This window comes from Ylistrum balloti, unplaced genomic scaffold (assembly GCF_031769215.1).
Source record: "Ylistrum balloti isolate Yb309-2 unplaced genomic scaffold, AGI_CSIRO_Ybal_v1 Utg370042, whole genome shotgun sequence".
In the NCBI taxonomy this organism is placed as follows: domain Eukaryota; kingdom Metazoa; phylum Mollusca; class Bivalvia; order Pectinida; family Pectinidae; genus Ylistrum; species Ylistrum balloti.
Genome location: NW_026782099.1, coordinates 2616248 through 2640839, shown reverse-complemented (window position 1 = coordinate 2640839; position 24592 = coordinate 2616248). Strand labels below are relative to the sequence as shown.

General features: G+C 34.7%; 1 protein-coding gene across 2 annotated transcripts; it reads right to left on the bottom strand.

Annotated features, from left to right (window-relative positions):
• Nucleotides 1-718: 718 nt before the first annotated feature.
• LOC132549100 (serologically defined colon cancer antigen 8 homolog) lies at nt 719-24592 on the bottom strand. Of its 2 annotated transcripts, XR_009554167.1 has the most exons (15): nt 24506-24592; nt 23401-23615; nt 21279-21416; nt 18314-18436; nt 17084-17161; nt 16880-16944; nt 15973-16134; nt 11794-11932; nt 11481-11633; nt 9413-9547; nt 8330-8446; nt 6403-6782; nt 5300-5474; nt 1561-2155; nt 719-1520 (listed from the first exon to the last, which is right to left on the bottom strand). XR_009554167.1 is itself a non-coding variant. In XM_060213016.1 (14 exons), the coding sequence occupies exons 1-14, from the start codon at nt 24561-24563 to the stop codon at nt 1919-1921; spliced, it is 2175 nt and encodes a 724-aa protein (XP_060068999.1). In that variant the 5' UTR covers nt 24564-24592; the 3' UTR covers nt 719-1918. The 2 variants fall into 2 exon arrangements, 1 of the variants encoding a protein (XP_060068999.1); XM_060213016.1 differs by having other exon boundaries at nt 719-2155.

Genomic DNA, 24592 nt, shown 5'->3' with positions numbered 1-24592 from the left:
AAATGTGAAAAAAGAGAGCAATAACTGTTGATTCAAAATGCAGTTAAGGAAACACAATTTTCAGCTTTCAAGAATGTAAGTCAAGGCGGAGACCTCTTTACAAGATTAAGATGAAAATAAAGCCAGACAGTAACTTCTCCATTGCTTATTAAATCAAGCTTCCATTCATTCTGGAAAACTCAACTTCATATCATCATGATTAAGCAAACGAAAGTTTGAAAGAGTCGATCACTATGGGAGAATATCAGGTCTGAATCTATTGTTTCTCTCTTCTTTTCTCCTCTTCCAAATTGATACCAAAATAAAATCTGCACAAGTACAAGAAGTATCTAACTGGAACTTCCATATCAAGTCTGAGAGTATTGCATCCTGAACTGATCAAGAAAAAGAAAAAACTAATTCTAACAATCTAAGTTAGATGTCAGCTGACCATTTTACTTACTTATGACCAAGCCAGTCCCAACATGGACAATGTACAAATAGGTACCATGAGGAACCTACTTATGAAATTTAAGAAAGATTGATTCAGTAGGTCATGAGAAAAAGGGATGATCAGAATTGTTAAAGGACTGAATGACGAACAGGTCACAGACAATGAACTTCAATTGGAGGGTGATTGTAACAGTCCACTATCTGATGATGGTTGGCTTAAAAACAAACTGAATATAAGAAAATGGTGAGAAAAAAAAACAATCACAACTACAACCACATTAAATAATTTTATTTATTTGTAATTTCTGACTGTGATAATGGACATAATAAAGCTAGTACAGAAAATACTATAAAATATACATGTAACTGTTATAATATAATAGTGACCAGCACACTTAGAACTGGGATTTACACCATCCTGACGTCATCACATCTCCAAACAATCTCAATTTTCCATGACGAACAACCATTACTAAATTCTCTAACAATCATAAAAAGGTTCTCTCTCACAGATGGTTTCTTTACCACTATTAAAACCACTATTAATTTGCTTTGTATTTCAGTATATTAGAACTGAGCTGATTTTGACTTATGATTCATGTGAGGGAGATATGGATGACTTGGTACACCTGTGAAGGAGATATGGATCACTGGGCACTAATTTGTACAATATCACATATTTCAGTTCTGCCTGCTCAGACACAACCTACTGATCACATTCATCCACAGTTAATATATCATTAATGTCATCATTATGTCCTGTACTTCAAGTCACAATGTCCTCACTGAAGTCACCATGTCATGTCACGATTCTCACTGAAGTCACCTTGTCATGTCACAATGTCCTCACTGAAGTCACCTTGTCATGTCACAATGTCCTCACTGAAGTCACCTTGTCATGTCACAATGTCCTCACTGAAGTCACCTTGTCATGTCACAATGTCCTCACTGAAGTCACCTTGTCATGTCACAATGTCCTCACTAAAGACACCTTGTCATGTCACAATGTCCTCACTGAAGTCACCTTGTCATGTCACAATGTCCTCACTGAAATCACCTTGTCATGTCACGATCATCACTGAAGTCACCTTGTCATGTCACGATCATCACGATCATCACTGAAGTCACCTTGTCATGTCACAATCATCACTGAAGTCACCTTGTCATGTCACAATGTCCTCAATGAAGTCACCTTGTCATGTCACAATGTCCTCACTGAAGTCACCTTGTCATGTCACAATTCTCACTGAAGTCACCTTGTCATGTCACGATCCTCACTGAAGTCACCTTGTCATGTCACGATCCTCACTGAAGTCACCTTGTCATGTCACAAATCTCACTGAAGTCACCTTGTCATGTCACGATTCTCACTGAAGTCACCTTGTCATGTCACAATCCTCACTGAAGTCACCATGTCATGTCATAATGTCCTCCCTCACTGAATGTCACCTTGTCATGTCACAATGTCCTCACTGAAGTCACCTTGTCATGTCTCAATGCCCTCACTGAATGTCACCTTGTCTTTGGGTGTAAAGTTTTTCTCACGTTCTTCTGAAGAGACATTTGTAAGAATCTCATCAACAAGTCCTTTATTTGAAGAAAAGTATTTTTGTAGCTCCTCCTCAGTTGATTGGGCAATTTGTCGGCGGAGAAACTCCACTTCCCGTGCTAGTAACTGACGGTCTCGGTTAAGCTTACTCTGACTAGCTATGAGGTCTAGTACCTGGAATAAGAAACAAATGATGATATTTATAGTTACCAGTGTAATTAATTAGATTAACATTGTAATGATCACTATATATGGACAATGAGTCTCTCTAGCAAGCATAGTGAATCGATGTTATGAATGAAGGACTCAACTGCATAAGTGATAGTATAACACACTTTGCTTGAATTTTGCACATTTTGAAAATAAAGTCTGTTAGAAATAAGATCTTTATACAGAATTTGTTGAACTGGAGTTTTCTTTCAAAGTATCTCTATAGATTAAATATTGTAATTTTGTATTTAGGAAATGAATTATGGATATTCTTATTGTTGGTTTCGTTGCTGTGGTATTAGAAAAAACAGAAACAATAGACTGTTCCATATTGGTAGTTTAAAGGGCAGCAAACTGAATGTTTTGGCTATTTTTTTACTGCAAACTTTGGAATAGATAAAATCAAAACTGCCTTTTTAATGAAGAAAACCTTTAAATATAAGGGTTTGCCAGTTAATTGTAGCTTTCCTCATATAATGTAAACATGACAGAATGTAAATCCTTAAATAACAGAGAATACAGATAAAGGTATGGACAGCTATATCACCAACAAGTGATAATAAAACAGATAAAGGTATGGACAGCTATATCACCAACTAGAGATAATAAAACAAATAAAGGTATGGACAGCTATATCACCAACTAGAGATAATAAAACAGATAAAGGTATGGACAGCTATATCACCAACTAGAGATAATAAAACAGATAAAGGTATGGACAGCTATATCACCAACTAGAGATAAAAAAACAGATAAAGGTATGGACAGCTATATCACCAACTAGAGATAATAAAACAGATAAAGGTATGGACAGCTATATCACCAACTAGAGATAATAAAACAGATAAAGGTATGGACAGCTATATCATCAACTAGAGATAAAAAAACAGATAAAGGTATGGACAGCTATATCACCAACTAGAGATAAAAAAACAGATAAAGGTATGGACAGCTATATCACCAACTAGAGATAATAAAACAGATAAAGGTATGGACAGCTATATCACCAACTAGAGATAATAAAACAGATAAAGGTATGGACAGCTATATCACCAACTAGAGATAATAAAACAGATAAAGGTATGGACAGCTATATCACCAACTAGAGATAATAAAACAGATAAAGGTATAAACAGCTATATCACCAACTAGAGATAATAAAACAGATAAAGGTATGGACAACTATATCACCAACTAGAGATAAAAAAACAGATAAAGGTATGGACAGCTATATCACCAACTAAAGATAATAAAACAGATAAAGGTATGGACAGCTATATCACCAACTAAAGATAATAAAACAGATAAAGGTATGGACAGCTATATCACCAACTAGAGATAATAAAACAGATAAAGGTATAAACAGCTATATCACCAACTAGAGATAATAAAACAGATAAAGGTATGGACAGCTATATCACCAACTAGAGATAAAAAAACAGATAAAGGTATGGACAGCTATATCACCAACTAAAGATAATAAAACAGATAAAGGTATGGACAGCTATATCACCAACTAGAGATAAAAAAACAGATAAAGGTATGGACAGCTATATCACCAACTAGAGATAATAAAACAGATAAAGGTATGGACAGCTATATCACCAACTAGAGATAATAAAACAGATAAAGGTATGGACAGCTATATCACCAACTAGAGATAATAAAACAGATAAAGGTATGGACAGCTATATCACCAACTAGAGATAATAAAACAGATAAAGGTATGGACAGCTATATCACCAACTAGAGATAAAAAAACAGATAAAGGTATGGACAGCTATATCACCAACTAGAGATAATAAAACAGATAAAGGTATGGACAGCTATATCACCAACTAGAGATAAAAAAAACAGATAAAGGTATGGACAGCTATATCACCAACTAGAGATAATAAAACAGATAAAGGTATGGACAGCTATATCACCAACTAGAGATAATAAAACAGATAAAGATATGGACAGCTATATCACCAACTAGAGATAATAAAATACAGATAAAGGTATAAACAGCTATATCACCAACTAGAGATAATAAAACAGATAAAGGTATGGACAGCTATATCACCAACTAGAGATAATAAAACAGATAAAGGTATGGACAGCTATATCACCAACTAGAGATAATAAAACAGATAAAGGTATGGACAGCTATATCACCAACTAGAGATAATAAAACAGATAAAGGTATGGACAGCTATATCACCAACTAGAGACAATAAAACAGATAAAGGTATGGACAGCTATATCACCAACTAGAGATAATAAAACAGATAAAGGTATGGACAGCTATATCACCAACTAGAGATAAAAAAACAGATAAAGGTATGGACAGCTATATCACCAACTAGAGATAATAAAACAGATAAAGGTATGGACAGCTATATCACCAACTAGAGATAATAAAACAGATAAAGGTATGGACAGCTATATCACCAACTAGAGATAAAAAAACAGATAAAGGTATGGACAGCTATATCACCAACTAGAGATAATAAAACAGATAAAGGTATGGACAGCTATATCACCAACTAGAGATAAAAAAAACAGATAAAGGTATGGACAGCTATATCACCAACTAGAGATAATAAAATACAGATAAAGGTATGGACAGCTATATCACCAACTAGAGATAATAAAACAGATAAAGGTATAAACAGCTATATCACCAACTAGAGATAATAAAACAGATAAAGGTATGGACAACTATATCACCAACTAGAGATAAAAAAACAGATAAAGGTATGGACAGCTATATCACCAACTAGAGATAATAAAACAGATAAAGGTATGGACATCCATATCACCAACTAGAGATAATAAAACAGATAAAGGTATGGACAGCTATATCACCAACTAGAGATAATAAAACAGATAAAGGTATAAACAGCTATATCACCAACTAGAGATAATAAAAAACAGACCAAGTGAGACCAAAAGTAAAACCTGTAATTTGGAACATACCAGTACACATGAGAGTTTTACACTTCAACATAGATTGTGTAATACAGTACCATTAGACGCTACATCCTGATGACAATTGATGCTGTAATATGATTGGTCTATCAATGACAGACAGGTTTATGTAGAGCTGCGCCTAAGATTTACCTGCTGTGATTGAGTCTGCGTATGATCATCCATCATCTTCAGCCTCTCCTTCATTTTTTCATGTACACGAGAATGTTGATCTCCAGTGTCTTCCAGATCCTTTAGGCGGGTCACAGCACGATCCAGGCGCATTCGCAACTCTTCATTTTGCTTTTTTAAATTACCATTTTGGGTCCTTCACAAAAACAAAACAGAAACAAAAATGTTAAAACTCAATTAAGATATATAACTTCAACTGAACAGGTCAAAAATTGAATTGATAAAAAAACAGGAGTGAAAACAAAATATTTTGAGTGAAACAGCATCAAATAAAACTGAAAGAATGCTTACTGCCAACACCGATAATGAGATACTGAGGATGTGGTGTGAAATAGCTGGGTATGTATTGTAGAAAAAACAAAATATCTGTATCAGGTATCAGAATCATGTCTTATGTGTATCAAAATATACACAATGTTTACATATGTGGTAAGAGATTGGTGAATTTGGTAACACAAAACTCCAACAGTCACTTATAGATATTACATAAAAAAAGCCAATAGTTATATGATGTTATAGAGGCATATTACATAACATTATAATAGGTACTGTGATAAAGACATATAACATAATATTATATTAGGTACTTTGATAAAGGCATATTACATAATGTTATATTAGGTACTTTGATAAAGACATATTACATAATGTTATATTAGGTACTTTGATAAAGGCATATTACATAATGTTATATTAGGTACTGTGATAAAGACATATTACATAATGTTATATTAGGTACTGTGATAAAGGCAAATTACATAATGTTATATTAGGTACTGTGATAAAGGTATATTACATAATATTATATTAGGTACTTTGATAAAGGCAAATTACATAATGTTATATTAGGTACTTTGATAAAGACATATTACATAATGTTATATTAGGTACTTTGATAAAGGCATATTGCATTAACATTATATAGATATTGTAACAATTTACATAAACTTTGACTTGAACTGAAAATAAATATCACAAAAGACAAACAGCATGAAGTCCTTGTCAAGCTTAAATATAACAGAAACACAATATGCTGGTACTTCCACATGGATCTAACCACATACCTGTTTCTCTTGGTCAGTGTTTCTATCTGGGCAGCTTGTCGCTTACATTCATCCCTTAACTTCCCGATCAATTTATTTTGTCGTTTAATCATAACATCCATATCATGGGATGTCCGTGCATGTTTGTCCTCTATCTCATCTATATAAGTGTTAAGTTCCTCTTCGCGGTGCTGTGACCGGTGAGATATGGCCTTAAGATCTTCGTTACGTCCTCGCTCAATACTATCTCTGGCTAGTTTAGCCAGATGTAGCTCTCTCTCTAGGGCCTGTGTAGTTGTGGTGTGATGAATACACTCTTCTTTGCTGTTTACTAGATCTCGTTCAGCCTTCTGCAGACGTCGTCGGGCATCGTCCAACTCCATTTGTAGCTGTGTCCTTTCCTGTTATATTTAAAAAGATATGAATTTCTACCAGTAACTGATAAAATTAACTAAGCAGCCATATTGTTTTTAGTACAGTACAAAGACAACAACAGGCAAATAGAGCTAAGAAATTCATCTTTCCATCAAAAGTAGATTTACAGGTGAACATATTTACGATGTATATTTGAAGGTAAACATCAGTGGTTTTATGTGTTGGAATCTTACCAAATATTCCAAATAAGTTGATGAATACAAGATCATTGAATCACTATAGTACTATAGATAAACCGAGACCAGTACAGGTATACCAAAAATATCATTCAACATTTCTGTGCAGGTTCCTCTCATTAGTACCAATTATGTGACAGCTGGACTACTGGTTAACAAGTTTGTGAAAGGAACACTGCTCACTGGAATTTTTTTCTGATTAAATACTTGACACTATGGCTTGACCAGACATTGGACACTTTAGCCACACCAGACATTGGACACTTTAGCTGGACTAGATATTGGACACTTTAGCTAGACCAGACATTGGACACTTTAGCCAGACCAGACCTTGGACACTTTAGCCAGACCAGACCTTGGACACTTAAGCCAGACCAGACATTGGACACTTTAGCCAGACCAGACCTTGGACACTTAAGCCAGACCAGACATTGGACACTTTAGCCAGACTAGACCTTGGACACTTTAGCCAGACCAGACCTTGGACACTTAAGCCAGACCAGACCTTGGACACTTTAGCCAGACCAGACATTGGACACTTTAGCTAAACTAGACCTTGGACACTTTAGCTAGACTAGACCTTGGACACTTTAGCCAGACCAGACCTTGGACACTTAAGCCAGACCAGACCTTGGACACTTTAGCCAGACTAGACCTTGGACACTTAAGCCAGACCAGACCTTGGACACTTTAGCCAGACCAGACATTGGACACTTTAGCTAAACTAGACCTTGGACACTTTAGCTAGACTAGACCTTGGACACTTTAGCCAGACCAGACATTGGACACTTTAGCCTGACAAGATATTACACACTTTAGCCTGACCAGACACTGGAGACTTTAATCTGACCAGACACTGGGCACTTTAACCTGACCAGACACTGAACATTTCAGCATGACTAGACACTTTACACTTTAATCTGATCAGAACTTGGAGACATAGACCTGACTAAACTGTGGACACTTTAACCTGACTTGACACTAGACACTTCAACCTAACAAACACTGGACACTTTATTCTAACCAGACAATGGGGATACTTTAGTCCCATCATTTGACACTTTTGCCTGACAAGACACTGATGCCTAATCGACACTGGACACTTTTGAGTGACAGGACACTGGACAATTTTGAGTGACAGGACACTGGACACTTTAGACTGGTGGTTAGGCCATGGACACTACAACTTGACTTGACATTAGCCTGACCAGACTTTGGTCCAGATGTATCAGTTTAAAGAGATTCTGACCAAAGACTCAATGCTTTACACCTAACACTTTAGCCACACTAGATTCTTGACTCTGACGAAAATCTAGATACTATAGCTTGATACTGACCTGATCCTTTGCACGACGCAGTATGTCCATGTCCTTCCTCAGACGAGCAGCCTCCTGTTGAGCCTGACTTTTCTGTAGGCTAGCATTGGTAGACTCTGCATGAAATGTGTCTGTGGACTGTGAATTACAAAACAAGACTGATGTATGTTAATCACATCATACAGCTATTGGTAATGTTTGGGATGGAACTCAACAAAGTCTGGTAACATCATAGTTGTATGTACATTGGCTTAGCTCTTTCTGCTGCTTCCATTTCAATTGTTTTAATAACAAGAGGTCCATTTCCCTGGTCTTGTAGTCAAACAGAAAGTCAGATCCACTGACTTGAACAAATCCTTGTGCCTTTTTACCAAAATAGATTCATCTTGAAGTCTAGGCATCGTCAAACAAAACCGGGACAAAACTCCTGCATTTCTGCTTTTGAAGGATTGTAAGAATAAGCCCTATTTCCCAAACTGGGTCCCACCCCTCTCACACCAGGGGACCAACACCCATTGATTGCACAAATTGATTCTCCTCCACCAAAGAATGCTTTAGACCAAACTGGGACAGAATTCAAGCATTCTGACCAAATTTTGTTAAAATTCTCTTAGTTCTTTATGACTAAAGCAATTTTTTGGAAAAAAATATTTGATAACAAAATGGATTCACCTTCACCAGAATCCAGACATTGCTACTGAAAAAGAAGGATTTTAAAAATTTGCTCTGTTACCCCTATTGGGCTCTGGCCGAGACCCACCATTTAGACAAAATTGATTCCTCACCACCAAAGAATGTTTTGAATCAAAGCAGGACAGAATCCAGGCATTCTTACCAAAGTTGGCAAAAAATCCTTTTAGTCCTCCAACTAGAAGAAATTTTTCGTAGAACATTGACAGACAACAGATTCCGCAGTATAGCATAAGTGTAACAGTTTTAAAGAAGATGAAAGTTGACATTTACAAGAGTGTCAAGTTTTACACAAATGTCAGAGTTCACAGGCGTATCAGTTTAAAAGATGGTCACAGTTGAAATTTACAGGAGTATTACAGTAAACAGGGATTGCCAGTGATATAGGGTTCCTAAGTGAAAGTGTAACCTTACCATAGCTGCCTCCTTATCATAGCGTCGTAACTGCACCTTCAGTTCATCCAATTCATTGATGAGAGCAACTTTGTCTCGTGTGACTTTATCCATTTGTGTAGACATAGCAGCCGTTTGAAGATTGAGTTCTTTTATCTGAAACGTAAACAAGATATATTTAAGGAACAATTTTAAGCTATTCATGAAGTCTATTCATGAGGACTAGGACATTCAACTAAAAGGCACTTTTGCGATACCTAATAATAATAAACTTTATTTATTTTACAACAATTGCGAAGCAAGTTTTCCCAACTTATATAAATCACTCTTGTTGGCTCGAATGGAAACACACGCAGGGTCTTAATGTGGGAGGAAACTGGAGTACCCGAGGAAAACCCACCTGGTCAAGTTGGTGATCCCATATCTTTTCACATCCATTCTGGGAATCAAACCCCGGACCCAATCATAGGTTATTGGGTTTACATGTGCTAAATAAGAAAGCTTTTACTATATTAAGATACTGACTGGCATTGGGACTATGGTACACACTCTCCAAATTAAGGAAAGCAAAATGCTAGTAAAATATAAAACTAAGTCTGCCAATCCAAATTAGGGACTTGTTTCTAACTATTTTTTTTAATGGTGAATTCCCAGAGCTCTGACAAATATTGACAGATTTTCACCAATATTAAACTCATTTCAGATCTAACTAACATTAAGGTAGAACTTGGTTCTAGTCCTGTAACCAATATTGAACTAAACTGAGATCTTATTACTAACAGAACATTAAACCAAATTTGGTTCAAATCTTACTGTAAAACTTTAAACTTATTTAACTTTAACAAAAAAGTTTTCTATTGTGTTTCTTTAACTCTGGCAAATATTGATGGATTTGACCAAAATTGCCAAATTGAGATCATACTGATGCAAAGAAAAATATCAAATTCAGTTCAAATCTGGAAGTAAAAATTAATGTTATCTGATAAAAGTGAAGAAATTTTAAGGATTTTCAAGTCTCCTGACTCTGACAAATGTTGACAGATTTTGACCCATATCAAGCACATGCAAGGACTTATTGATACCAAATTTGGTTCAAATAAAATTTCAATTTGTTTGAGCATAACCCTTAAACAGAGTAACAAGACATACAGACAAAATGCAAAATGTTTCCCCACAATCTTCAATCTCATGGGCACAAAAATGTAATATTCTGAAACCTGAAAGTATCAAAGTACGGATATCCAGGTAGTATGTAACTTGAGTACAGATATCCAGGTAGTAAGTAACTTGAGTACGGAAATCCAGGTAGTATGTAACTTGAGTACGGATATCCAGGTAGTATGTAACTTGAGCATGGATATCCAGGTAGTATGTAACTTGAGTACGGATATCCAGGTAGTATGTAACTTGAGTATGGATATCCAGGTAGTATGTAACTTGAGTATGGATATCCAGGTAGTATGTAACTTGAGTACGGATATCCAGGTAGTAGGTAACTTGAGTACGGAAATCCAGGTAGTATGTAACTTGAGTACGGATATCCAGGTAGTATGTAACTTGAGCATGGATATCCAGGTAGTATGTAACTTGAGTACGGATATCCAGGTAGTATGTAACTTGAGTATGGATATCCAGGTAGTATGTAACTTGAGTACCGATATCCAGGTAGTATGTAACTTGAGTACGGATATCCAGGTAGTATGTAACTTGAGTATGGATATCCAGGTAGTATGTAACTTGAGTATGGATATCCAGGTAGTATGTAACTTGAGTACGGAAATCCAGGTAGTATGTAACTTGAGTACGGATATCCAGGTAGTATGTAACTTGAGTACGGATATCCAGGTAGTATGTAACTTGAGTATGGATATCCAGGTAGTATGTAACTTGAGTACAGATATCAAAGTAATTACAACTTGAATATGGATATCCTTGTAATCTTATGTAATTGATATTCCATTTGTATATAGTTGAAGGTAAATTACCCAATGACCATTTTTATATATGGCTATTAACTGTTAAGAATGCCATTAACTTACAAACCCAACATCAGAACTTTCTCATATGTTTATACATAAGTTATTCTAACCTTGCCATTCAGTTCCTCTACAATGGTGTTATTTTCACGTCGCACTGCTTCCCGATCTTCATTCATCTTAATTTGCGTGTCATTGATATGAGCATCAAACCTTTTTCTCATATTATTGAGCTCTTCAGTCAGCTGCTCCTTATGTACCATGGCCTGTGGTAGAGAAGAAAGTTTCAACTCAAGATACAAAATAATTTCTAATTTCACTCAAGTTCAATCTTCACATAAATGTATGCTGAAACACATTGCTTCTGAATGTATGTTCACTTCATTGTCTGTATATTATGAGAATGGCAACTCCGATAGTTTATACCTGTGTTTGCTCAAACTGAGCCTGCTCCACAAGTTCAATGCCTTTTTTCATCTGTTGGTAAGCTTCCTCCTCACGCCCAACCATCTCTGAGACACGCCCCTTGAGAACTGTGACATGTTCCATCAGTTCATCCCGTTCCCTGCATAAGTTGGACAGTTTAGGCTAATTAATGGGGAATACAGGTACTTTACAACAAAGGACAATTAAGTGACATCAGAAATCCATAAAAGGATTCACGCCCAATATATCATATACAACATATATCCATAACAGAACAAGTCTTCAGCCCAGAAATATCACCTATCATACCAGGGTTCAAAGTGACTGATTCTGTTTATGTCTGTGTGTGACTGACTATGTTAATGTTTGTCTGTGTGTAACTGACTATGTTTATGATCTGTGTGTAACTGACTATGTTTATGTCTGTGTGTAACTGACTATGTTTATGATCTGTCTGTGTGTGACTGACTATGTTTATGATCTGTGTGTAACTGACTATGTTTATGATCTGTCTATGTGTAACTGACTATGTTTATGATCTGTGTGTAACTGACTATGTTTATGATCTGTCTGTGTGTGACTGACTATGTTTATATCTGTCTGTGTGTGACTGACTATGTTTATGATCTGTGTGTGACTGACTATGTTTATGTCTGTGTGTAACTATGTTTATGATCTGTCTGTGTGTAACTGACTATGTTTATGTCTGTGTGTAACTGACTATGTTTATGATCTGTGTGTAACTGACTATGTTTATGATCTGTCTGTGTGTGACTGACTATGTTTATATCTGTCTGTGTGTGACTGACTATGTTTATGATCTGTGTGTGACTGACTATGTTTATATCTGTCTGTGTGTGACTGACTATGTTTATGATCTGTGTGTAACTGATTATGTTTATATCTGTCTGTGTGTAACTGACTATGTTTATATCTGTGTGTGACTGACTATGTTTATGATCTTTGAGTAACTGACTATGTTTATGATCTGTGTGTAACTGATTATGTTTATATCTGTCTGTGTGTAACTGACTATGTTTATGATCTGTGTGTAACTGATTATGTTTATATCTGTCTATGTGTAACTGACTATGTTTATGATCTGTGTGGAACTGACTATGTTTATGTCTGTCTGTGTGGAACTGACTATGTTTATGATCTGTCTGTGTGTGACTGACTATGTTTATGATCTGTGTGTAACTGATTATGTTTATATCTGTCTGTGTGTAACTGACTATGTTTATGATCTGTGTGGAACTGACTATGTTTATGTCTGTCTGTGTGTAACTGACTATGTTTATGATCTGTGTGGAACTGATTATGTTTATGTCTGTCTGTGTGTAACTGACTATGTTTATGATCTGTGTGGAACTGATTATGTTTATATCTGTCTGTGTGTAACTGACTATGTTTATGATCTGTGTGGAACTGACTATGTTTATGATCTGTCTGTGTGTAACTGACTATGTTTATGATCTGTGTGGAACTGACTATGTTTATGTCTGTCTGTGTGTAACTGACTATGTTTATGATCTGTGTGGAACTGATTATGTTTATGTCTGTCTGTGTGTAACTGACTATGTTTATGATCTGTGTGTGACTGACTATGTTTATGATCTGTGTGTAACTGATTATGTTTATATCTGTCTATGTGTAACTGACTATGTTTATGATCTGTCTGTGTGTGACTGACTATGTTTATGATCTGTGTGTGACTGACTATGTTTATGATCTGTGTGTGACTGACTATGTTTATGATCTGTCTGTGTGTAACTGACTATGTTTATGATCTGTCTGTGTGTAACTGACTATGTTTATGATCTGTCTGTGTGTAACTGATTATGTTTATGATCTGTGTGTGACTGACTATGTTTATGATCTGTCTGTGTGTGACTGATTATGTTTATATCTGTCTATGTGTAACTGACTATGTTTATGATCTGTCTGTGTGTAACTGATTATGTTTATATCTGTCTGTGTGTAACTGACTATGTTTATGATCTGTGTGTGTGTAACTGATTATGTTTATATCTGTCTATGTGTAACTGACTATGTTTATGTCTGTGTGTAACTGACTATGTTTATGATCTGTCTGTGTGTAACTGATTATGTTTATATCTGTCTATGTGTAACTGACTATGTTTATGATCTGTGTGTGACTGACTATGTTTATGATCTGTGTGTAACTGATTATGTTTATATCTGTCTATGTGTAACTGACTATGTTTATATCTGTGTGTGACTGACTATGTTTATGATCTGTCTGTGTGTAACTGATTATGTTTATATCTGTGTGTGACTGACTATGTTTATGATCTTTGAGTAACTGACTATGTTTATGATCTGTGTGTAACTGATTATGTTTATATCTGTCTGTGTGTAACTGACTATGTTTATGATCTGTCTGTGTGTAACTGACTATGTTTATGTCTGTCTGTGTGTAACTGACTATGTTTATGATCTGTCTGTGTGTGACTGACTATGTTTATGATCTGTCTGTGTGTAACTGACTATGTTTATGATCTGTGTGTAACTGACTATGTTTATGATCTGTGTGTAACTGACTATGTTTATGATCTGTGTGTGTGTAACTGATTATGTTTATATCTGTCTATGTGTGACTGACTATGTTTATGATCTGTCTGTGTGTAACTGATTATGTTTATATCTGTCTATGTGTAACTGACTATGTTTATATCTGTGTGTGACTGACTATGTTTATATCTGTCTGTGTGTAACTGACTATGTTTATGATCTGTCTGTGTGTAACTGACTATGTTTATGATCTGTGTGTAACTGACTATGTTTATGATCTGTGTGTAACTGACTATGTTTATGATCTGTGTGTAACTGACTATGTTTATATCTGTGTGTGACTGACTATGTTTATGATCTTTGAGTAACTGACTATGTTTATGATCTGTGTGTAACTGACTATGTTTATATCTGTCTGTGTGTGACTGACTATGTTTATGATCTGTGTGTGACTGACTATGTTTATGTCTGTGTGTAACTGACTATGTTTATGATCTGTCTGTGTGTAACTGATTATGTTTATATCTGTCTATGTGTAACTGACTATGTTTATGATCTGTGTGTGACTGACTATGTTTATGATCTGTCTGTGTGTAACTGATTATGTTTATATCTGTCTATGTGTAACTGACTATGTTTATGATCTGTCTGTGTGTGACTGACTATGTTTATGATCTGTCTGTGTGTAACTGATTATGTTTATATCTGTCTATGTGTAACTGACTATGTTTATGATCTGTCTGTGTGTGACTGACTATGTTTATGATCTTTGAGTAACTGACTATGTTTATGATCTGTCTGTGTGTGACTGATTATGTTTATATCTGTCTATGTGTAACTGACTATGTTTATGATCTGTCTGTGTGTGACTGACTATGTTTATGATCTGTCTGTGTGTGACTGACTATGTTTATGATCTGTGTGTAACAGACTATGTTTATGATCTGTCTGTGTGTGACTGACTATGTTTATGATCTTTGAGTAACTGACTATGTTTATGATCTGTCTGTGTGTGACTGACTATGTTTATGATCTGTCTGTGTGTGACTGACTATGTTTATGATCTGTGTGTGACTGATTATGTTTATATCTGTCTATGTGTAACTGACTATGTTTATGATCTGTGTGTGACTGACTATGTTTATGATCTGTCTGTGTGTAACTGATTATGTTTATATCTGTCTATGTGTAACTGACTATGTTTATGATCTGTCTGTGTGTGACTGACTATGTTTATGATCTGTCTGTGTGTAACTGATTATGTTTATATCTGTCTATGTGTAACTGACTATGTTTATGATCTGTCTGTGTGTGACTGACTATGTTTATGATCTTTGAGTAACTGACTATGTTTATGATCTGTCTGTGTGTGACTGATTATGTTTATATCTGTCTATGTGTAACTGACTATGTTTATGATCTGTCTGTGTGTGACTGACTATGTTTATGATCTTTGAGTAACTGACTATGTTTATGATCTGTCTGTGTGTGACTGACTATGTTTATGATCTGTGTGTAACAGACTATGTTTATGATCTGTGTGTGTGTAACAGACTATGTTTATGATTTTTGTGTAACTGACTATGTTTATGATCTGTCTGTGTGTAACTGACTTTGTCTAAGATGGCTCTGTATTTGACTAACTTTGTCAGCCTGTCTATGGTCTGCTTGTGGAAGCCCTTGTGAGCGTCGGACAGGTAGGCAGTATCAATAAACATTCCGTCCTCTCTAGTTGGGATAACATCCCTCATGCGTAGTTGCGACCTTAAATCCTCTGTTATCTGCTCATATCGCTGAATCTCCTCTCTGGCAATAACAAACAATTTTATTAGCACATCCCTTCACTTCAACGATGCAAATGATACAAGGCAACAATTCCACATCTTTGTAATGATAGTATATTAAGTATGATTGACCAGAGCTTTTAAATCTTAGTCCTGTTAACATTGGTTTTCACAACATTGAAATAAAACCTATACAGCTTACACTCCAGAAATAAGAAATAATGACCTAAACAGAATGATCCTTTTTTTTCTCACAAGCAAGTCTTTTATAATCATATAAAAGAGTTGATGGTCTAGAATGAGCTTATAGCTATCAAACAGCCAGATATATAAACCAAGAACCATAACTCATTTTATATAAAGAATATCCCCACAGTGACTTCAAAGAAAATCATAGACAGTCACCTAGTGGTTGTTTTTTTTAACAGTGTCAATGGGCCAAAGAAAATCAAATGAGAATCTGCAATTACAAACGTTATTTGTCTAAATCCAATGACAGTTTTTCTTCCTATGAGTTTTAAACTTAATATACAAACTATGGGACCAAGGAGAACCTACATATCAAGTTTGCAAGTGTTGTAGTCCTACAACAGTAATAACAAAAATCGTTTTAGGATGGACAATCAACAGATGCAGATATAAAGAAGCACCAGCAGGGAGGGAAAGGATCTGGATCATAAATAAAGGAACAAAACAAAAGGTGATTTGAATACATTATCTGATGTCGGTGTCAGTAGACTGATAACAAGCCTCACATGTATACTGACCTGGAATGTGCTAGTTGGGATTCAAGTCTCTCTGTCCGAGCAGCATGGATGGAACTTAAGCGCTCCTACAATATTAGATACATATATGTATATTAGTAAGTACACTATTTAGACTATTTGATGTTAAGACAAAGTTGAATTAAAAAATAACTTTTCTGACAGTTTTTAATTTGAACAAACCAATGAAACATTTGTAAGACTCACCATCTCTATCTGTATGTTTCGAATATCACGACTTTGGAAAGCCTGCCTTTCATCATCTAAAAGGAAGGAGTCGTCCACCTGCCAACAAATTGGTTTATAACAATGGTTTATATACAGTGAAAAAGAATTCTATCTATTACATAATGTCATTTTATACAGCTTATAAAATCAAACTAACATAGGAAAAGTTGTAAATTCACCTTTAAAACAAAATACCGCATAGGCATGCTTGCCATGAGAACTGAACCAGTCCACAATGTGTACAATGGAGAGTTAACGAGAAGGAATTTAGACAGGACAGCAAGTCACGACCAGACCTATTACTGACAGCAGGGATGATCTTGACACAATGATAGGTATTAGACAGGATTAAGCAAAGATTGTGTCTGACCAGGAGAATCACTCATTACAGGTGTGTATTATCATAGGTAACACTGACTGTAGGTAACCATATGATACAAGCAAAAGAGAATGTTACAGAATCATGTATTTAGCACAGATACATGCCTGTAATAACATCTGACAATTCATTTTAAAATACTTCAAGGCTTTCAAACAATTTGTGATCAGATAATTAGGCAGCAAATATTGCCTCTTGAAATATACGTTGTCATTAATAATCCACCACCTGCTTATTCTGAATTAGTGATGTTCAGTGTACTTCTCTGTTTTTGTTTTTAATTTAAAATCTTCTGGATAACAGGGTTTTTTTCTTTATCTTTTTTAATGGTGGAGAAGGAGGTAAGATTAATAAACCTATATAACTATACAAACAAATTAAATGAAGTGACAGATAATGTATTACTATTTTTCATGTAAACATACACACATGTACATGAATTTTGATATGAATAATTTAGTAAACACATGCTTATGGGAAATAAATTGAACAATCGAAAACAAATTACAGCAGGATATGTTAACGACCCAATAAAATTAATTAAATAAGACTGAATAAACCATATGTGTACCAGAAAATAACGAGTAAGTACTTAACAAGATATCTGCAGATCCATCTGATCATATGTTACATACAGACATATAGATGTTGAATTGACCATTGTTGCAAATATGAATGTCTTCTGATGTGTTAAATATGTACTATCATTTAAAGGACTGGGACAATCTCATTGAAGTCAGCATACAAGTCACACAGGAAAGTGAGTTTAAAATAATCTAGAAAGGCTATAGATACAAATAATGTGTTGTATTTACCAAGTTAAGTCTTACCTTGGAAAAGTCCCCGTTCACACCAAACAATTCTTGCATCACACTTTTCTTTAACTCATCATGAAGTCTCCTGTTTTCATCCAAAAGTTCCCCAACTTTTGCTCTCAGTGCAAACAGTTCTTCCTAGAAAACACAGTTACATAATTACTTATATAAAAACGCACAAGGAAAAAAAAATTTTAAGATGAAAATTAGACTTACGTTTATTCATAATACTAAGCAAAAAAGTGTAACTTTTTCAGCAAAACAAATTTAAGAGAAACAAAAGTTCACGCCACAGATAAAGACTTCAGAAAACAATTTGACAAATTATAGTTCCCCACCATCAAACCAAATTGAACCCATAAACTAAGTATGAAGTTCCAGTGATATAAGTCAAAGGTCAAACTGCAGGTTAGAGTGGCCTACTTTTGATACATGACACACCACCTCACCAAATTGAACCAATATTAAAGAATGAAGTTCCTGTGACAAGAAGTCAAAAGAACAAGTGAAAGTGATAAATGCTCCATGAAAACGTTTTTATTGCACAGAAAATTTGACAAAGAACAATAATTTTGTAACTAAGGGGTTGCAGGCCCTGAATTTGGTACACTGCAAATTTTCTTAGTGTGACCAATGCATACACCCCACAAGTTTCATGTTCCTGGTTTTTATGCAAGTATAACTATGCTCATGACACAAAATTTTAACAAAGGGCAATAACTCTAAAATTGGAGAGTCAAGGGCCCTGAAATTGGTACACAGCACAGGGTATTAGAATGATCAATGTATAAACTAAGTTTCATGATCCTTGTTAAACTGTGGTCAAAGTTAAGCTCTGGAAAAGAAATTTTCAACAAAGGACAATAACTCTATAAATGAGAGATCGAGGGCCCTGACTTTGATATGTTGCACATTGTCTTAGTATGATCAATGTACCCACCAAGTTTCATTATCCTTGTTTAAATGCAAGCAATTCAAAATATTCAAAATAAAATATGATAATGGAAACAGGCCTTTGAATATCGAATCAATTGCGACATTTCAATGCCACAGGTTGGAGATGCAGGGATGTTGCTATCCAGGAATGGAAAATTCACAATAGGGAAATTTAAATCATCACAGTTATCATACAGCTTGGTGGAAAGCTGTCCATTTTGGTATCATTGCAGGAAAAGATTGAGATATGGGGCTGATGTATTGGAGTCTGTTGTCTCCTTTACTTCTAATTCTGGTGAGTATATACAATGGAGCCTGGACAAACTTTTTTCTTTGGTCAAAGTCCAAATGAAGGTCAGAGTAACCTTCTTTTGATATGCTACATACTATCCCACCAAGGCGAACCTATATCCCAAGTATCAAGTTCCTGTGATTAGCTGTGTAGAATATAGCCCCAGTGAAAACTTTTTCTTTGATGTAGGTCAAGGTCAGATTGTAGATCAGGGTAACATACTTTTTATATACAAAACACTTTCTCACCAACATGAACCAAAATCCAAAGTATTAAGATCCTGTGATTAGTTGTGAAGAAGAAAGGGTTCAGATAAGATAACAGAGGGACACAAAGACTGATGGACACAACACAAAACTATACCACATAAAGTCATATATCTTAATAATTACCATACAAATTCAGATATATCAATAATTACCACACAAATTCAGATATCTCAATATTTACCACTTAAAATCAAATATCTCAATAATTACCACAAATTCAGATATCTTAATAATTACCACACAAATTCAAAAATATCAATAATTACCACACAAAGTCAGATATCTTGATAATTAACACAAATTTAAATATCTCAATACTTACCACACAAAGTCAGATATCTTAATAATTACCACACAAATTTAAATATCTCAATACTTACCACACAAAGTCAGATATCTTGATAATTAACACAAATTTAAATATCTCAATACTTACCACACAAAGTCAGATATCTTGATAATTACCACTTTACATTAAAAATGAAAACCTTGAAGGTTCTTGGCTCCAACCACTGAATAATCTTAATTGGTTCTATTCTGACTGATTTATTCTCTACTTTTTTTATTTTTTTAAAAAAATAATGAATGGATAACAGACAATGGACAAATAATGATTTGAATAGCCACTATCTAATGCTAGTGGCATATGCTAAAAAGTCCATGATAGCCTCCTATTAGCCATAACAATGGTGATATCAAACTTTCATCATCAAAATCCAAGACAGCTGCATCTCCTCCATTTTACTTTCCTTATTTGTTCCATAATCAAACCTACATAGGAAATTTGAGAAAGATTCATCAAGTACTTCAAGAACTTGCAATGACAAGCTTTCATTGTCAAAAATGAAGATGGCCACCTGTCAACAATGATGGTCTTCTGATAAGTTCCAGAATAATTCTTAAAAATCCTTAAAAAGATATTACCGAAGTGTAGGTGTATGTTACAGACAGACTTTTAAAAATGTCCTATATTCGAAACAAGACATGGTCAATCCTTGTCAACCAAATGATACTTCAGACAAAATCAAGACAGAATCCTACGATTCCTTTTAAGAAGAAACAATTTAAAACAATTTGCTCTATCTCCCCTATTGGGCCTTATCCCTCGCAACCAAATATTTATGCAAAATTCATTCCCCTCACCAAAAGACGCTTCAGACCAAATTGGGATGTAATCCTGGCATTCTTGCAGAAAAAGCATGATTTTAAAGAATTTGCTCTATTTCCCTACTGGGCACCACCCCCCCACCAGGGGGCCAAGACCCACTGTTTATACAATATTGATTCTCCCTTCACCAAAAAAATGTTCCAGACCAAATTTAAACAGAATCCTGCACTTCCTGTGGAATAAAAATTTTGAAGAATTTGCAAAATAGCCTAAAGCTAACAATAATACAAGATAATTTTGAATTGATCTAGACACTGATTTGATATAGGAATCTTTAGTGCTATGCTCATAGATGTAGATGTCACTAATGCTGACCTTTATGTATCTGTTTTCGTTTTCCAACTGGTGAATGTAACTTGTCTGGGTTTGAAGAATGGCTGCTGCTTCTTCAACAGATGGCATAGGACCAGGGGCTGCTTTCTGTGATTCTGGTGCACTGACTTTCTGTGTATACTGCAAAAGATAGAGTATATAACTCTCCAGGCTTTATCCAATATATTAGATATGAGAATAGTTTATATCTTATATATATTATACTCTACTTACATCTAACTAATAACTTAAGCACTGAGACAGTTTTTAACAACTTTCACAACAAAAAGTTTCTGCTGTAGACACATTCAGGCTATTATACAGATATTTTGTGTCTTTCCATGCTATAGTCAAAAACATCTGACACTTTGTACTGATAGTTAACATGTGCTATATATTGCACAAGACCATGAGGAAATTAAGTCATAAAAAAGTCCATGCAAACCTGCCACAAAAGAATTTCTCCAACTTAAGACAAAGTTTTGATGACATAGGGCATGGAAATCCTAACTGAACAATTCCCAATAAGTTTTACTCTGATATCCTGCTTTAAACAATTTCAAATCTTTCTGAGTCGCTGCACACAAATTCCCTATCAATCCAACAGCTAACCAGAGGGCAGGTCAATGATATCGTTAAACGCTTGAAGTCAATGTCTTTGTGTGATTTTCATGTGATGTCCTTACTATTACTGACACATCATCAAGCAAGAAAATGTCACATCACAATGTACCAAGCAATGAGGTTTTCGATGGAAACAGCAGAAAATAGTTCATTCTACTGTACACAGAGCAAACACAGCACTTAATGTAATGAACGCAATAAATAAATAAAAAATAAGAAATTAAGGAGGTATAGTTTGCAGTACAGCAATGGTTTGAACAATAAAACTATAAAACTACAACTGCTCACAAATATTGATATATTCTAAGCAGACAAATTAATCTGTATGTCCCAATGACAAGAATAACTCTTCTCCATTAACATGGTAAAGTATCGGTTGAAAGTGTAACAACTACACAGTATGAATAGGTTAGATCAATATAAGGTCACATATTGTATAAAGGTTTGTATTTTGGCTCTGCTACCTACGCTTACAACTAAAACGAGCAAAATTATTTATGTCATAGTTTACATTGACTAACATGACCAGTGCTCGAATCGAAACAGTGCCTGAACACATTATATTTACAGTTCTCATTCTACAAAATGTCTGATTTGTCCAATCACAATCATGATGCATGATAATTAAAGTGTGCCTTTATATGTTTCTTCCTATAACAATAAAAAATCTGTAACTACCATGACAATCTGCTGCATGGGACAAGTGTGGAAATAAAAGTCAGTTCCTTAAAAAGTTTTTACACTTCATCATTTTGCCTACTCTGAAAAAATCAAAAATCATGGTAAAATATTTTATCTAAATGAACAGTATTGCATTAAATATGAATTTGATGTGCTTTACAAAATACAGTACAGACCAAAATATTGGTCCATATTTCCCTCCATTGAAATACATACAGATCAGTAATATCGGGCACTGATCAATGCAAAAAATGACTTCCTTTATTTCATGTATTTTTACAACATTTTCTATTTAGAAAACAGATTGACACCACAACAACATATATATGTGTAAATATTCGATACTTCAATGGGGATGTTCGAGCATAGGTTTCAATTTCAATCAATATCCCCCCTACACGGGTGTCATTTGACCAAATGCCAATAATTTCACAAAAACTGCATGTGATTCTATGTATATAGCTGAAAATATCCATGACATGACAACTATTCAGAATAAAACAGCTAAAAATCTGGTTTTGTGTTGAAACAGTGTTCATCTGCATAGCTTTTGATTTTCAATTAACTGTTTCAGTAATGTGAATAGCTAAACAAGATAAAATTGTTTATTCTAAAAATGAACTTGATAAGATCACAATACTAGTACGATAATTAATGCTAAGTATGTTACTCAAGCTAAATTTCATTCTTTTTATATGTTACAATCAGACAATCTTTTCCAACAACCACAAAAATATTGGCAGTAGTCATGTAAGGAAATACATGCACATGAATCCAAAATTCCAATATAACCTGTGTCCCAAAAAGGGTTACTACACACCTGTTTGTCTGGCTGTGAGCTGAGAATGTTACCAAGTTGATGGGAAGCATCTTTGTATTTCTGTGGGCGCCCAGAGTCTTCATACCACCTGAGTGTACGTGGATGTACAGAGGTTTTAAGTTGGCTCTTGGCATAGGAGGTGATAGAGTTATTGGGACTATTTCCAGTCCCCATGAGGACATCCTCCAATTCATTCAAACTGATATTGGCCCGATCTACATTTCACAAAGTGATAAAAATAGTTAGATTCTGTATAAAAGTAAAGGTAAAACAAGATGAACAATTTAACAAGATCACAAACATGTACGAAATCTCATGCACATGGAGTGAATTAACTTATACAATATATAATATTTTTTTTCTTCAGGTAGTGCCAAAGTGGGCTAGGGGATTCAAATACAATCTGCTTCCATCCTAAATTATCTCAAGAGTTATATCTATTTATAGCCAAACTTGTAGATACTTTGTTATGTATTAATTTAAAATGTTTTATAATAAATGTACAATTCACTGTTGCAGGTTTAATAGTTTGAATTTTCAATAATGTTGTTGGATAAAGATACTATGAGGTCAGTGTCAAGAAACATATGCCGTATGTTATAAGACATTGTTCGATTCATCACTATGCATTTTCTAAGTACAATGTATATACATTAAGTAAGCTATACAATGTATACCCATTATTCTGGAAGATGCAGCATGTATTTTTTTTTTATTTCTTCAAAAACTGTTCATGATTGATATATGTACCCGAAGTGAGAGCTTGAATCATGTATATCAACAAATAATAAACCGTATAAAATGCCGGTATTTTGATAATGACAGTTGCAAGTTGTAACTTGAAATTCGTAAAGTTTTACCCACATATGTACGTACATAAGGTTTATAACGTTATAATATATATAAATAAAAGATTAGATTAAAAAGGATGCAAAAACAGTGTCCATTAATAAAATAAAAGACTCTAAATTGCAAAAAAGCGATATTTGAAATGTATTAAGGGACGACAGATGGAGGGAAAATGTTACATTTCAGAGACTTGATCAAAGTTGAGAAAATTTCTCTGAGATGATTTGTAATTAAGGACCGCATCAATTATCAATACCTCGAACAGATTTCTGGTAATTATCTGCAGGATCATCTTCCTCCTCATAAGCATACATAATGACTAAATATCAGTTATTATTATATG